Source organism: Urtica dioica, chromosome 6 (assembly GCF_054948205.1).
Source record: "Urtica dioica subsp. dioica isolate 48M chromosome 6, U.dioica_male_clone48M_v1_H2, whole genome shotgun sequence".
Lineage (NCBI taxonomy): Eukaryota > Viridiplantae > Streptophyta > Magnoliopsida > Rosales > Urticaceae > Urtica > Urtica dioica.
The window spans coordinates 33,204,858-33,220,794 of record NC_142761.1 but is presented as its reverse complement, the minus strand read 5'-3'; the positions used below and the strand labels follow the sequence as shown (position 1 = coordinate 33,220,794).

The window sequence follows — 15,937 nt, the reverse complement described above, 5'->3', positions numbered from 1 at the left end:
ATCGCAACGAAGAATAAGACACTGAAATTAATCAATTCCGATGAATGGACCATACTCAAATCTTAACCACAAATCAGCCACGCAAATTGTAAAGAATTCTCTTTATTACAATATTTCCAACATTTCTTTATCTCTAAACTCGATTGAGTCGGAGCTTTCTTCTTTGAACATTCGGTTTCAATACTTATCATGTGAGATATATGACACGTAAATATCAAACTAGTGAATAAATACATTCATCGTTCTGCATTATGCAATATTCATACCAAGTCCGATAAATTCATATAAAATACTTGCAATTTTTTAAAAACAATCAAAGGATTAATATCATCGGATTTGTTCGGTTCAACCTACTTTCACGACTATCAAAAACTAAACCATCTCAAACACATGCGGTTTGGGTTAGTTACAACCCGAATTTCTTTGGATTTTAATGAGGTGATTTAAATACAAGAATGCGATTTTATTTGATGATCGAATTGTTTGTTTTGACGGTTTTCATGAACACCCTTATTTTGAAGTGACTTACTTAGTCATATATCTCTATTTTTTTGGGAATAAATTTCACAAATATTGAAGTAAAAATTACCCCATTAATATATTTGAAAAACTTTGTTTTAGAATACATTGCTTCTCACTCTTATTTTAAGAATACTTCATTATTACATTCTTTTCCTAATATATATATATATATATATATATATATATATATATATATATATATAAAATAATAATTTGTTAAAATTTTTATTAATTTTAATAGTTGTTTATTGTTTCATTTGAAAAATAATGTGAAGATTAAAACAATAAAATATTTATGCAATATTCCAATGAGCTATTTTGTAGATCCTCAATTTTCAATGTCCTTAGGCCCAACTTCCTGAGAAAATTCCACAAATATTTAATTTTCCAAATATGTTTAAACATGATATATATCTTATTCGTAACATTCAGATGAATTTTTCAATATTTTAAACTAAAATACGTTAAATGAAATTTAAATAATACAGTACTACAAGTCAAAATAAAACCGATAACAACATAAAAAAAATTATATAAAAAACGATTATATAACATAAATAAAATAAAGATGACCAGAATAAGAATGAGAAGAAACATACTTTCAGAAAAAGGTTTTTAAATAAGATAGATAGGAAAATGTCCACCAAATACTTCATAGTTAAATGTCTAAATCTAGGCCCAAATTGTAAGGAACGAATAACCTCGAAGGGCATTATCGTCAACTCACTTTCAACTCCTCAACCACGCAGCAGAAGTGAGAAAACGCAGAAATTCCTTCTACTTCTTCTCTTATCTTCCGTCAATTAGATAACTAAAGAATAAAATAATCTGAATTTTTCAAGGATAAATTACATAAATACCCCCTGAACTTTTGATCATTTAACACAAGTTAAAATAGACGGAATATACTCCCAAAATTTGACGGAAGGACTAAGTTTATAAGATTGTTAAAGTTCAAAGGCGACGCTGTAAGAAAAATAAAAGTAGAGACCACGTTGTTAAATGGTCACAAGTTCAGGGGGCATATATGTAATTTATCCTAAATAAAAAGGTTCGATGGCAAAAACATAAAATAATAATTATAATTATAACAACTAGAAGAATCGAAGCTACATTTAAGAAAATACCTACATCTCTCCCTCTCTCTCCCTCTCCCCTCCCTCTCCCTCTCTCTCTAGGTTTTCTCTTCCAAATTAGATCTTCTTTCAGATATTTATAGAATAATTCCAATTAACAACGGAATATATAATTTCTTACTTGTTATTTATTATTTATTATTTATTATTTTTCTATTAATCTGAATCGCTCGTGAGTGTTTTGGTATTCTTCGCTACCAGTTTTTATTTTTCCGATGGAGGTAAAATCCATAGCATGAGGTTTTTCCAAGAAAATAATGACAGGAACTTCGTTGTGGAACGACGAGCCTGATTTCCCTGAGACCTCCGCGTCGCGAATTCCTCCGCCGAACAACGCTTCTTCGAAAAGTCACAGGTAAAATGAGCAGTTCGATTTTTTTTTTTCTTCTTGATTTGGTATTTCGGTGGTTGTTTCGCTTGGATTGTTCGAGCGCTGTTCATTTTGGAGGATAAAATCCATAATTTAATTATATGATGATATCTTTATTTTTACGTTGTGTGTAAATCAGTAAATGTAACAGCTGTTGGATCATATAAGTAATTCACTTTTGATTTCTTAAACTTTTCCTTCCGTGTTGGATCATATGAAAAATTACTTTCGAGTTTGACATTTGAAACGCAATTATCTATGTATATTCTACAATTGGCAACTTCAGTAAACAAGTTTGAATATTTTCTTGTTATTTTGAGGCAGTCGAAATCCGCCTGAGTAGTTATGACGTGAAGCTTTTTTTATTTATTTATATTTCTTTCTCTCTATAAAGGAATTTATATTTGGCTATCAACACTTTGATTATTGGAGTATTGAAGGCTCATTATAGTTACTGAGCCAAAAAGTGAAGATCTTATTTATTTATTCATGTATTACTAGGCAATTAATACATTCCATCAAATATATTGCCAGACTTGGAAATGTATTCGAACACTTGGCTCGGAGGGAGGTTTCGCCTCGAACGGCACATTTCTCGAAGAGACCACTTAGAGAAACTTCTAAGTGCGACGCCGAGTCTGCTGGGTCAAGGTGGAGACCAGCCAGGAATCCCAGACACGGTCTTGTTTCTTGGTGAGAACGGTTCTGATCCGTCAGTGGATTGTCAATAACTTGTCTTTTTAACTGTTAAATAAATAGCATATTAGCTATATGAGGACTTTGGTAATTTTACATGGTTAACTGTATTCTTTTTCAGGGTCGAGTCAGAGTCGCTGAGATATCTCTCGGCCAAATATTGCAGGCTTTTGCCTCCTCCGAGGTCCACCATCGCCGCTGCTTTTAGCCCTGATGGAAAGAGACTTGCCTCTACCCAGTAAGATATGAGCTGTGGAATATTTTTCTGTGCATATGGGTTCACTAACTGCTCCATTTTTTCTGAGTATGTTATTTTCCTTTGGTTTCAGTGGTGATCATACAGTAAAGATTATCGACTGCTACACTGGGAAATGCTTGAAGGTTCTGAGTGGTCATCGCAGGACCCCTTGGGTGGTAAGTGCATAACTTCATATTTGAATTTGTTCTCGTTATCCTCATCAGCATCCTATAGTCCAAAACAGATAAATTATCACACAGAAAGTGATCTGGTCAATCCATGCTCACAATAACATTGTAATTACTGTTACAAAAAAAAAACCCATTGTAATTACTAATGAAACATAGTTCTCTGGTTTACAGTTATACGTGTGGAAAATTTTCAATTGAGTTCGTTTAATAGCCTCATTATAGCATGCTTATGTATAGTAGCGTGGGCCATCTTTGAATTATGCAGTTGTTTTATGCCATTGAGATTCATTCTAGGTCATGAATGTCGGGATTTACTAGTAAACAAGCTGCTTTTTTAATCTGTGCTTCAATATCAATAGCCAATCAAACATTTGGATGCATTATGTTATTCATATATTATACAAAATTTTAGCGATATAAGCCACACAAACATAAGCGTTTGCGTTTTAGCCAATGTTATGTAAGTTTTTCGTAAATAGCCAAAATTTTTTGTAAATGTTTCGTAAATAGCCACATTTACTAGAAATTTACTCTGCGTTTTTGGTTATTTTGATAGTGTAAATAGGTTTACGTGGCTATTTTAAAAAAAAATTAACGAAACGTTGGCTATTTCAAAATATCTAACGTTTCATATGCTAGATAGCCACTGGATCCTATATATATATATATATATATATATATATATATATATATATATATATATATATGAACGTACATGCTTCTACTCCATTAATGACAACGTAAGGTTATATTGATCCTGCTGGCTTTGATATATCAGGTTAGATTCCATCCACTGCTTCCAGACATACTTGCTAGTGGAAGTTTGGATCACGAAGTGCGTTTGTGGGATGCAAGAACTGCAGAATGCATAGCGTCACGCGATTTTTGTAATTACTTCACAATTCTTCGTACTTGCGATATTTCAAGACGATAATAACGATAAGGTCTTCTATTTTTCTACTATTCATGCTTATTTGTTTCACATGTAGACCGCCCCATTGCTTCCTTAGCTTTTCATGCTCATGGAGAACTCCTTGCTGTTGCATCAGGTCACAAGGTAAGGAATTTCGTTTGGGGACTTTTGACTTTTGAGTGGATAGACTGCATTATATTGTCTTGCTTTTTTATATAACTGATTTTTTGAAGCATTTAAAATATTGTTTAGCTCTACATTTGGCAATACAAGAAGACAGGGGTGACATCTCCTCCTTCTATAGTACTAAGGACACAGCGTTCACTTCGGGCTGTGCACTTTCACCCGCAGGCTGCTCCATTCCTTTTAACGGCCGAGGTTTTTTGTTTTCCTGTTTATCGAAACAATGTCCATTCGGCTCCATCTCTCCTTCGTCCTTATTTTTTTTTTATATTTGCAGGTCAATGATCTCGATTCAACAGATTCCTCGATGACGTTTGCTACTTCTCCCAGCTACTTACACTATCCCGCTCCCACTGTATATTTAACAGACGCTCGTTCGTCTGAGTCTTCAACTTTGGCAGATGGAGCGCCTCATCCATCTTTACCGTATCTGATGTGGCCTTCATCTCGCGCACAACATAATGATACCGAAGGTGTTTCAGCTTCTCTCCGACCAAGAGTAGATACTTTGGCCTCGGTGCGGCTTCTGACGTATTCAACTCCTTCGGGGCATTACGAACTGCTTTTATCCCCCATAGTGCCCGGTGGTCCTTCCCCAACCCCAGAAGAAGCAGGAGTTATCTCTCGCTCGAGTGAAATGGAGACGGAAGTTTCTCAATCTGCTGTTAATACTTTGGATGCAGTGGAAGCACAACCTGAAGGGAGAACAAGTTCTGGCTTCCCGACGTATTGGGAGCTACCTTTCTTGCAAGGGTGGTTAATGGGTCATACCCAAGCTGGTCAACAGAGCAGACATCCTCTGAATACTACTACTGAGGAAATTTCTGCACATAATGAGACTTCTCCCTCAGTAAACCCGAACAGGGCTGGCTTTTCTAGGGTTATTGAACGACCTCAGTCAAGAAATCGTACTTCACGATCACACTCGATACCAATGGCTGCTCCAAATGATAATGCTTCTTCAAATATTTCCGTGCATGGTGACGGTCATCCTCAGCCTGTTAACAGAATCCAACCGGAACTTGCCGCCTCATTCGGTGTTGGTGCAGCAGCGGCGGAGTTACCGTGCACAGTGAAACTCAGACTTTGGTCTCATCATGCGAAAAACCCGTGCGTACCTCTTCATCCCGATGGGTGTCGGTTGACCATTCCTCATGCTGTTCTTTGCAGGTATAATCCCATTTCAACTTCCAAGATTTCCATCAACATTGCGATATCTCTTTCAAAATTTACCGTCACGTTTGATAGTTCAAATCACGTCATTTCAAAATCTAGTTATTTGCATTACAAATTTGGTTAAACATTTCAAATTCTTTTGCTCCCAAGCCTGTATTATGGCCAATTATAGAATTGTTTTCCCCTGGCTCCATCTCTTTACTTGTGGTGAATTGTTGCAGTGAAATGGGTGCTCATTTTTCACCATGTGGGAGATATTTAGCAGCATGTGTTGCATGTGTGCTTCCCCATTCAGAAGCTGAACCAGGATTGCAGAGTCAGGTCAGTCATGATGTTCCAGGACTAGCAACTTCCCCAACTCGGCACCCACTTTCAGCTCATCAAGTTGTCTATGAGCTAAGGATATACTCTCTCGTAGAAGCAACGTAAAGCTCTACTATTCATTTAAGTATTTTTGGTTCTGCACTTTTCCTTTCTTTAGTTTTGACGTTCCTATTAATTATCAGATTTGGTGTTATCGTCGCATCTCGGGCTATAAGGGCGGCTCATTGCTTAACATCTATTCAAGTAAGTTGCTTTCTGCCCGTGATTGTGTCTGCATTACAATATCATCATTTTTATTTGCAAAGTTCTGAGGGTGAGTTGAGATGCTCGTATTTGTTACGTTAGATTACGAAAGTTTCGTTCTGCGACAATTTACTTTTGAAAAGCGAGCCGACTCGGGCTTTAAAAATAATAAATTGTGAAGGAAATTTAAAATAAATGTGAAATGTTGATGTTTGCAGTTCTCTCCCACGTCAGAGCACATATTACTTGCTTATGGCCGTCGCCACAATTCACTCCTCAAAAGTGTAGTGATCAATGGAGAGGCTACGGTTCCTATATACACAATTCTGGAGGTAAAAATATCTTTATTCTTTAATGGTTGTTTCTAGTCTCCCTTTATTGAGCGACTCATCAGCTTCATTCCATTCCATTATTGATGTATAACTAAATGTGTGACCTCTGTTTATCAGGTCTATAGAGTTTGTGATATGGAGCTTGTGAGAGTACTCCCTAGTGCCGAGGATGAGGTCAATGTGGCCTGTTTTCATCCTTCTCCAGGAGGTGGGATCGTCTATGGGACCAAGGTGAATAACACAGATCATGAATCTATACTCTTTTCATTTATTTATATTTTCTTGGTACATTAGCCAATGACCAATATTCTTGAGTTCTGAAGTCTGTACGGTCAATTTGCAGGAAGGAAGGTTAAGAATCCTCCAATTTGATAGATCTCATATCCAGAACAATTCCTCAAACGGTCTCCTTGATGAAGAGATGTTTGAGGTATAAAACAATAAAGTAGATTTTAGATGATGCTTGTTGACAATTCTAAGGAAAAAATTGTTTCTAATTACACTAGTCGTCCTCATTCCAGCTCCCGACTCATGCTTTGGAATGCTGAACCGGCCATTGGTATCCACCTCCAGACCTTCTTTGCTCGACTCGACTGGTTTGTAGTAGATTATTCATTTTATTATTTTAATCTTTGTCGGAGAATTCACATAGAAATAGATGTTTCAAAATTGGCGTTTGTTTATACGAAAAAAAAGACGAGAGATCAACAACTGATTCCTAAAATTTAAGTGGTCTCAATTAGGAACTTTTGTCCAAGCTAGTCTTAGAAAAATATAAAGCTAAATATAAAAGTCCAATATACGGTTTGGTTTATGAATTCTCTTAGGACATGGCAAGGTTGAATTCGAGCCACCCGTGCCCCTCGGAGCTATTTGGTGCGCCACGTTGCACGAATAAATTTTACCAAGCGCCGGTGATTTCCTCAGTTGTTTTCGCAAGACTAGATATGTTTCAGTCAAAATTTGGGAAAAATGATGTATCTTCATCATGGGAATCAATCAGATTTGACAGTATGAAGCCTAATGTTGCTCGAGTAAAGTTATTGAGTTTCCGTTTGTTTATATATAATTCTTTTGTATCATCTAATGGAATTACATGTTCTCAGATCCCCCCATACATATTACTGTAGCAATGCGCCAAAATGGCAACTTTGAGTGGTATTTGTTATTCCCAGCTCTTTAAATTGGCTTATGTATTTGAATCAGATGAACAGAATTACTGTAAGAAAAAAAAATATATATATATATATCCGTGAGTGAGAAATTCATGTAGTACGAAAGTGGCCGTGGAGAAATTGTATTTGCCATGTCAGCGGAGCCAAGCAATCCATCAAACATAATCAATATTTCTGACTTCACGAAAAAAAAAATGGACGTGAGTTGTGTTAGTTTTTGGCCAAAGTTTATCCTTTGTTCAAGTTCGCGAGGGACTGGGCTGGGCTCCTGGTGATTATGCAATACTTGATGGGGGTGGAAAACATGGAAAAGTTTTCTGATTTTACTTGAGCAAAGTTAGAATCTAAAAAAAAAAAAAAAACAGTAAAAAACTAAAAAATCCTTGTTCACGACTCGAAACGACAACCCAACAGCAGTGGTTGAGTAGGCGGAGCGATAAAAGACCAGATCCGGAGCTCTTGTTCGGAGAAGCGACGCTTGTGTCATCTCATTTTCAATCACCTTTTTGGCGGCTCAGAGGGTCTAATGTGGCGGATTAGTAACCTTTATCGGTGATGTTATTTCTTTTATTAGCAAACTTGAGCTTTGCGCCTTTTCTTTTATGCCGGGCTCGTGTAAACCTCCCGTCATGGTTTAGCTAAAATGTTGATTCAGTTTGATGAACCTGTTTAGCAAAAAAAAAAAAAAAAAAACCCGTTTCTTAGGCGGTGTTGGTTCCACCGAGTATTGTATACGACGTTCTGTCCGATGTTGAAGTTCGGTTTGGCTGGCTGAAAAAAGAGAGTTCCATTGTTCTCTTAAACTAATTTTGGAGAAATCCATCTGGCCAAAATCCATCTAAAATTTACGAATTGTGAAACAAAGTCCAGAACCTACTCATAAATCCATTTGGGTAATAGTTTTTTTTTTCTTCCTGTTTAAGAATAATTAGAATTTGATCCTACTCATCTAATGAACTTAAGATCTGACTAAGCGCAGATGTCAAACATATGGGCTATTTGAACCTTCACTATAGCAAACGATCTGCATATGAAACTATACCACCCGAATTCTTCTGGGGATCACTGTTTGTTTATCGCATTGGAGTACCAACATTGAAACGCAAAAGAATACCAGATTGCAAACTGTTCATAGACAACGTTTCGCAGCAGCATGACACGAGAGACCTTAAAAAAGGGCTATGAAAATCATGCTGAGGCCAACCTGAAGAGCCATATAAATCTCAAATTCATTCAATAAGGTCTTATTTGATACACACGGATTGTTCTCACTTGCAGAGACATATGCTTAGATTCCTGATTTTTCTTTTTCCCCACAAAATATACACAGAAAATCGCTGAGCCTTCAAATGCCACCAGGTCTAAGATTCAGCTATTTTGTTTGTATCAAAATTGAATTTTCGACTCCAAAAATTGGGTATTAATTTGACCACATAACAAGAATGTAAAAAAAAAAAAAAAAAAAAAAAAAACCACCGAGTAATTTGATCTTTATAGCATTCACATTCCATAAAACCTAAAACAATTCCTTAATGTTTGCTCGTGAACAAAACCACGTCATCGGGGATTCAACACAGAGCCAAATTTCCATAGCAGATTCAAAACGAAAAAAAGCCCTAGAACGGAGTTATTAAAGATTCATAGACAATCAAACTTCGCTCTAGGATTACCGGTTCGGATTCTTGCTCAATTGATGTCGGAATCGTCAAAGTCGTCCTCGAAGGAGTTGAAGAAGTCGGCGTCGGCGAGCTTGTTGTCGACGAGGACGCTGTCTCCGACGATGTCGAGGGGGTCAACGTCGTCGACGTCCATGGCCATTGTCGCACTTTGCTCTTCCATTTCGCCGAAGAAATCCATCGTCGTTGGTCTCATTCTCCCTCACTTTTCCTTCCCTCTCTATAAATCGTTTTATTAGAAACAACGAGTGTTCTCGAGTCTTCCTTATAGCCAATTCTTTTCACTATAATTTATTTATTCAGTTATTATTATTATTATTATTATTATTATTATTATCACTATTTTTTTTTGCAGACAAATAAGATGTATATGAAAGATAAAACGTTGTAAAAGATATGTTAGCTCACTATATATATTCTGAGGAAGAAAAAAAAAAAAAGCTCACTAAATAACAAGGATCGAAATATCGTTACCGTTACAGTTCCGAGGATCAGAATTTACTGGTAACCACTGGTATCTAAAAGGAATACCATGAAAAACAGAAAAGAAAAAGGAAAAGTACAAAATCAAAATAATGATGATATTCATATTAAAAATCAACTAATTATATATAAAATTTCATATTCTTTTAACAAAAAAAATAAAAAAATAAAATACACATTCAAATCTAAATCCTATTTTCTAATATAACAAAAAACTTGAAAAAATTTGGATACAAACTCCAATTAAAGTTTAAACACAATAATGAAGTTAGAAACTAAGAATTTGAACTAAATGATAAAAAACTAACGACGAATTTCGTAAAAAACACTAAATATCATCAGATTTTAAGAATTGTCGGTATTTGACCACTTACCGGTAAATTTCCGTCGGAATGCGTGAAAATTTGCCTAAAGACAACCGAAAAATGCGTGACCCATCTGGAGGTTGAAGATGACGAAAAAACGACATGTAGCATGTAGTTGCTGTCGGTCCTGTCTTGCTGTCGTTTTGGTTATGCTGTCATTTGTCTGTTCAATTTTTTTTTTGGGGGCTGATTGTTATCTTTTTTTAATTAATTTTTTTATTTTTTATTTTATTATTTATTTATTTATTTATTTTTTATGCTTTTGTTCTCGGCCACACTATTATGTGAAATTTGTTGTAACTAGCCAAGTTTGTCATTCTTATCGGGGGAATAGCCCAAGTTTCATTTTATTAAGCAAATAGCCCATATTTTCGGCTCAGACCATAATGCCCTTGGCAAATTCGCGAATTGGTTAATTTAATTAACCTACTGGAGTGAGTTAGGTTAATTAATTAACCTACTGGAGTGAGTTAGGTTAATTAATTAACTTATTGGTTGAATATTAGTTTAAGTTCTGATTTTTTTGTGAGTAAAGTTAATTTACTAAATGATTGAATTCGGAATTAGGTTAATTAATTGAATGCTTTGATTATCAATTGACTTAAGTTATGATTTTTGTAAATTTTTTGTGAATTTCAAATCATTCATGAATCAGTTAATTAATTAACCTAACTCACTCCAGTAGGTTAATTAATTAACCGATTCGCGAATTTGCAAAGGGCCTCTCCTCAATCCCCTCCATCGCCGCCGATCTCCTCTCCGCCGCCGATTCCTCTCCCCCCGCCGATTTTCGAGTCAATCTGAGCCTAAATTTTCTAAGTGAGATCAACCACTTAGAAACCCTAAACGAAAACTCATTTTTTCAGTAGCCAAATAGGAATTACTTACAGCGAACAAATTCCTGGAGGAGAGAGAAGCGGAGAGGCGAGTAGTCCCAGCCCTAGCGGAGCCGAACCTCTGCGAGTGAGCTTTCGAGTTGGCTTCGAGTTTGTGAGGTCTTTAATGGCGGGTGAGAAGAAATGGCGTGAATTCACGGCCTGAAACTGTACGGATTTCGTGGCTGACGGGATCGATGGTGAGAATCGGGCTTCGAGCGCTGAAATCGACGGTGATGGTTGTGGAGACGAGGAAGAGGGAGGGTTGGGGAGGATTAGGGTGCAGATCACGGCGGAGATGGAGTCGGCAAAGAGATCGGCGGTGGAGGTGTCGGAGGCGAGGAAGGCGGCGATATTGGAGCGGAGGAGAGCTTTGGAGAGGCTCATCATCTCTTTGACGAGGGTAATTTGGGTAGTCAATTATCAATTGGGCTATTCTCTTAATTTATTCAAACTTGGGCTATTCTACTAATATTGATGGGCTGATTGGACTAGTATGCTCATTCTCCCCACTATTATTAGCCCTTATGTATATGCATCTTCTAATATTTGAATTGAATTGATGGCGCCTGTATGTTAAAACATGCAATACGATAAAGGGCATCCTTATGAATTTATTTATTAAGTATATGATTTATGGTCATATTATGTGAGAAATAAAATAAATAATGTTGATGCATAATATTCATTTGTTTGCATTATTAAGTATTTTGTGCAAATGTTTAGTGTAAAATTATATTGTGTTAATGTCATTTATTCAAAAGTTATATGCTTTATTATTCTTTTTGAAATATGCATCTCACATTTAAAAAATTAATGATTAGCACAATATTATTTGTTATATTGTTTAGTGATTTATATGATCTTAATTAATTAGAGAGGCCACACCATCTTAGTGATCTAGATTATATATATATATATATATATATATAGAGAGAGAGAGAATTAAGATCACATAAAACAATAGTTGTGGTTAATCATATTATATATTATGGAATCTACCCACATGAATTTTGTAATATTAGTATGATTAATTAGGATAAGATATCAAATTATATTTAATAATTAACCCACATGTATTAGGAAAAAGAATATAGTTTCATAGTTTTATCATGATCGTGCAAATCTAGTAGAATTAAAACTTTAGCCCACATGCAAGTTTTATGTCTCTAGAATTATCAAGTAAAACATGATTTTACTTTGGTAACACACGATATAGCTATTTTCTTCAAAACAAATTTTAATAAACATGTTTAATCACTGTGAATTGCAGCTAGTCAACCGGTTAGTTATTCTAATGTTAAATGCGATGTTCCTAAACTCAAAGGGGACAATTTTAAGGTATGGAAATAGAGAGTTCTCCTTAAGCTGAGATGAATGAATATTGACTATGCCAAAAGAAAACCAGAACCATCTGAAATCACTGAGATACGTACCTCCAATTAGGTTGATCTTTATGAAAACTGGGAGCGATCGCGATCTAATTGCCTCTGCGTTATGTTCATAAAGACCAAAGTATCTGTTGGGATTAGAGGTTCTATTGAGCAATAGGACAATGTTCGTCTCTTAATTAAAGCGATAGACGAACAATTTGTCACTTCATATAAGGCTTTGGAAAGTACCCTTATCATGCAATTCTCATCCATGAAGCTTACTGGATTCGGAGATGTGCGTGATCATATCATGCGCATGAAGGATATTGCGGTTTAATTAAAGACTTTGGAAGTTGATATGTCAGAAACCTTTTTGGTTCACTTCGTTCTGTGCACTTTGCCCTAACAATATGGCCCTTTTAAGATTTCTTATAACATACATAAGGATAAATGGTCAATTAATGAACTTATGACCATGTGTGTTCAAGAAGAGCATCGGCTGGCTATGGAAGAGGGTGATAAAGTGAATCTGACCTTCTCTGAAAGGAAGAAGAAAGATCGTGCCAAAGACAAAGGTAAGATCCTTGTTAAACAAGATATTCAGAAAGAGTCAAAGTGTTTCTTTTTTAAGAAAAAAGGAAACATGAGAAAAAAGGAAACATGAAGAAAAAATGCTCTAAGTTAAAAAAATTGGTTTGACAGGAAAGGTATTCAACTTTTGTTTGTGTGTTAAGAATCAAATCTAACAAATGTTGATCATAATACGTGGTGGATTTACTCTGATTCTACAATCCATGTCTCAAATATCTTGCAGGGTATGCAAAACCTACGGAAGCTAGTGGGAAGTGAACAATACATCCATTCAGGGAGCAGGATGAGCTCACATGTGGATGCTATCGGTTCTTGCAATTTGGTGTTGAGTAGTGGATTTATTTTGCATTTGGAAAAGACCGTTAATGTTCCTAGTTTTTCAAGGAATTTAATTTCATTTTCAAGACTTGTGCCATTTGGTTTTGACTTTAACTTTTCGGATTTTGGTGTTGCATTATTAAATAAATCCAAAATTGTTAGTTATGGTATGTTATCTAATGGTCTTTATTCAATTACATTGCAAAATGGCGCTGCTTATAACTCCTTGAATGTTATTGCTGGGTTGAAGCGTTGTATTATGAATGACAATTCTTCTCTATTGTGGCACCGGAGATTGAGACATATCTCCATTTTGAGAATTAAAAGGTTGGTGGATGAAGGAGTACTTAGTGCTCTTGATTTTACTGACTTTGAGACGTGTGGATTGCATTAAGGGAAAGCAAACCAACAAGTGTAAAAAAGGTGCAAAGAGAAGTACCGAGGTGTTAGAAATCATACAAATAGATATTTGTTGTCATGACATGGATGTAAGTAGTCCAAAATATTTTATCATCTTCATAGATGATTTCTCACGATTTATGTATCTCTATTTACTTCGTTCTAAAGACGAAGATTTAGACTCCTTTAAAGTTTTCAAAGGTGAAGTAGAGAAACAATTGTTGGTGATTAATGCACCTTAAATAACCAATTAAAATACGGAAAAGAATAATTACGCTAACAAGAGCTAATTATTAACATGGTTATTAAACAAGATCTAGATTACTTAAGTAATTAATCATAAGAAACTTCATCAAGCAACCGTATTAGATAAAAGACGAGTTTAAGAAAACTTACAGTTTTTGGCTCACGAACCGAAAGCTTTCACAATCCGTCTTCGTTTTGAATGTACAAGCGCCTCCACACGATCAGATCTGGAACTCCTCCTTCAAGGACTCGATGTGATAACACCAAAGTCTTCTGAAACGTAATCTTCGAGGAAGATAAGACAAAAGAGTGGGCTTTGTTATATCTCACAAGATCTGGAAACGGGGTGTTTTTGATCTTTCTATCTTATTTCTAATAATGGAATTGAAGCAACTCCGAGGGGAGGAAAGAGAAGCAAGCACACGGCCACAAAGGAGAGTGTGTGGACGTTTTTAGCTGTTTGGCTAGGTTAAATTTTGCTTCACATCAGCCATTTATTTATAGCAGTTTAAAAGGTATCTTTATAAAATATTCCAGAATATTCTAAAATATTATTTCCTTTTATTGTGTTCACACTAGAGGATTAAATCTCAGCCATTGGATCTCAACAAGTGAATCCTATTTTTCCCTCTCATCCGACAGATCAGCATCTAGGATTTTATTTTATAAAACAGTATAAAATATTTTGCTGTTGAGAAAATCTAGGAAAATATATTCTCCTAGATTTTCTCCTAAATATCCTCCTAAAATTTAGCCTAAATATTAAGAGAGAATATATGAAAATATATCTCCTATTTATTCTCCTATATTTTAGGAACAGAAAAACAGAAAAAATACTGGTTACCACACCAGTGCAAAAAACGTCCAACACCTTAGGGGGTAGGTGATTTTTCGCTTTTTAAAGGCCCAATAGATTTAAGCCCATTAAACACTTATTTACTTGTCCAACAATAAATAATAAGTTTATTTACTTGATCTAGCAATAAATAAACAGCTTTACTATAAATATTTATTTAATTCCCAAAATACCCTTTTTGGAATTAATGCTGTCAATCACTATTACAGCAAGTGAGATTATAATAATAATACATATTATTATATTAACGTTCTTATCCGCCTTTATCGAAGCCAAATTGGGGACGATGGACCTAATAGTAGAAGCTTAACAATCTCGATAAAAGACAAAATATTCCTTTTTTTTTTTTCTAATCGGATTGTCTAGTCCCTTTCAATACTCCACCGTGTAATCTAGGATTGAACCCAACTTTGATACTAGAATTATATTTACTCATTGTAACGAGTGTCCACTGATTTAGTCAGTACGTGATCATGACCCTCCAGGTTCTGCCCGTATCGAGATAGGTCAATTTGTTCCATTATACCTTTCTCGTTACATATAAGTCCTAAGCATCGTTGCTTCCCCAGCGAAAGATTCAACCAAATGTAAGCCAACTTCGGAAGTGTGCACAATCAATCGGTTCTGGAATCAACCCTTAGGTGAGAGAACATTAACCTTCTTTCAGGAAGGCTGGATTCAGTATCTGTAAAACACTTTCTTCTACAATCATGTCCCGCGTTCCCAAAACATCAATTTATTCAACCTTCATTGGCCTTTAACGTGATGAATCAAAGAACCTGGTATTACGACCTAGAAGTCCATGATCACTTCAGGATTAAGATCAAGCGTCATTGCGACCATCATTTGTGACCCTGGCTAGTGTGTCATAACGGTCCTTAAATGACACATCTACAGGCAAGGTCTGTCCGGGTTGTACATTTACCACAAGTGCAGAATGCTCCCAATAAGTGATCAACCTTCACTTGTGTTCCACATATATGACTTTAGATAAGGCTTTCCAGGCACATATCAGTCATCAACCAAGTTTTAGTTCACCGCCCGATCTCGGATGCCCGGCATGCGATTTAGTTTGATACGGAGACTATGGATGATAGTTGTTATTGATTCTGAATGTTATCAGACCTCAACCCACTAATCATATGATGCTAATAAAGTAATTTCTTATCTTATTTAGTAATAATCATTTTCTAGTGAGTAATATTTCTAACAATCTCTCACTTTGACCAGAGAAGATAAATTACCATGAGCCAATT

The 15,937-nt window shown here is 35.6% G+C and overlaps 2 protein-coding genes across 3 annotated transcripts; one reads left to right on the top strand and one right to left on the bottom strand.

The window, feature by feature from the left end:
• Nucleotides 1-1,648: 1,648 nt before the first annotated feature.
• Nucleotides 1,649-7,596, top strand: LOC149393716 (uncharacterized). Of its 2 annotated transcripts, none has more exons than XM_089616692.1 (15): nucleotides 1,649-2,013; nucleotides 2,563-2,721; nucleotides 2,846-2,962; nucleotides 3,054-3,138; nucleotides 3,932-4,040; nucleotides 4,143-4,210; nucleotides 4,319-4,444; nucleotides 4,527-5,419; nucleotides 5,647-5,850; nucleotides 5,932-5,992; nucleotides 6,211-6,324; nucleotides 6,442-6,555; nucleotides 6,668-6,754; nucleotides 6,846-6,883; nucleotides 7,152-7,596. In XM_089616692.1, the coding sequence occupies exons 1-14, from the start codon at nucleotides 1,916-1,918 to the stop codon at nucleotides 6,870-6,872; spliced, it is 2,262 nt and encodes a 753-aa protein (XP_089472818.1). In that variant the 5' UTR covers nucleotides 1,649-1,915; the 3' UTR covers nucleotides 6,873-6,883; nucleotides 7,152-7,596. The 2 variants fall into 2 exon arrangements, with proteins under 2 accessions (XP_089472818.1, XP_089472817.1); XM_089616691.1 differs by having other exon boundaries at nucleotides 1,650-2,013; nucleotides 6,846-6,920.
• A 1,366-nt stretch (nucleotides 7,597-8,962) lies between these two features.
• SMAP1 (small acidic protein 1) lies at nucleotides 8,963-9,457 on the bottom strand. The gene has a single exon (XM_089616693.1). It carries the CDS (start codon nucleotides 9,369-9,371, stop codon nucleotides 9,186-9,188), a length of 186 nt encoding a protein of 61 aa, XP_089472819.1. The 5' UTR covers nucleotides 9,372-9,457; the 3' UTR covers nucleotides 8,963-9,185.
• Between the last annotated feature and the right edge of the window lie 6,480 nt (nucleotides 9,458-15,937).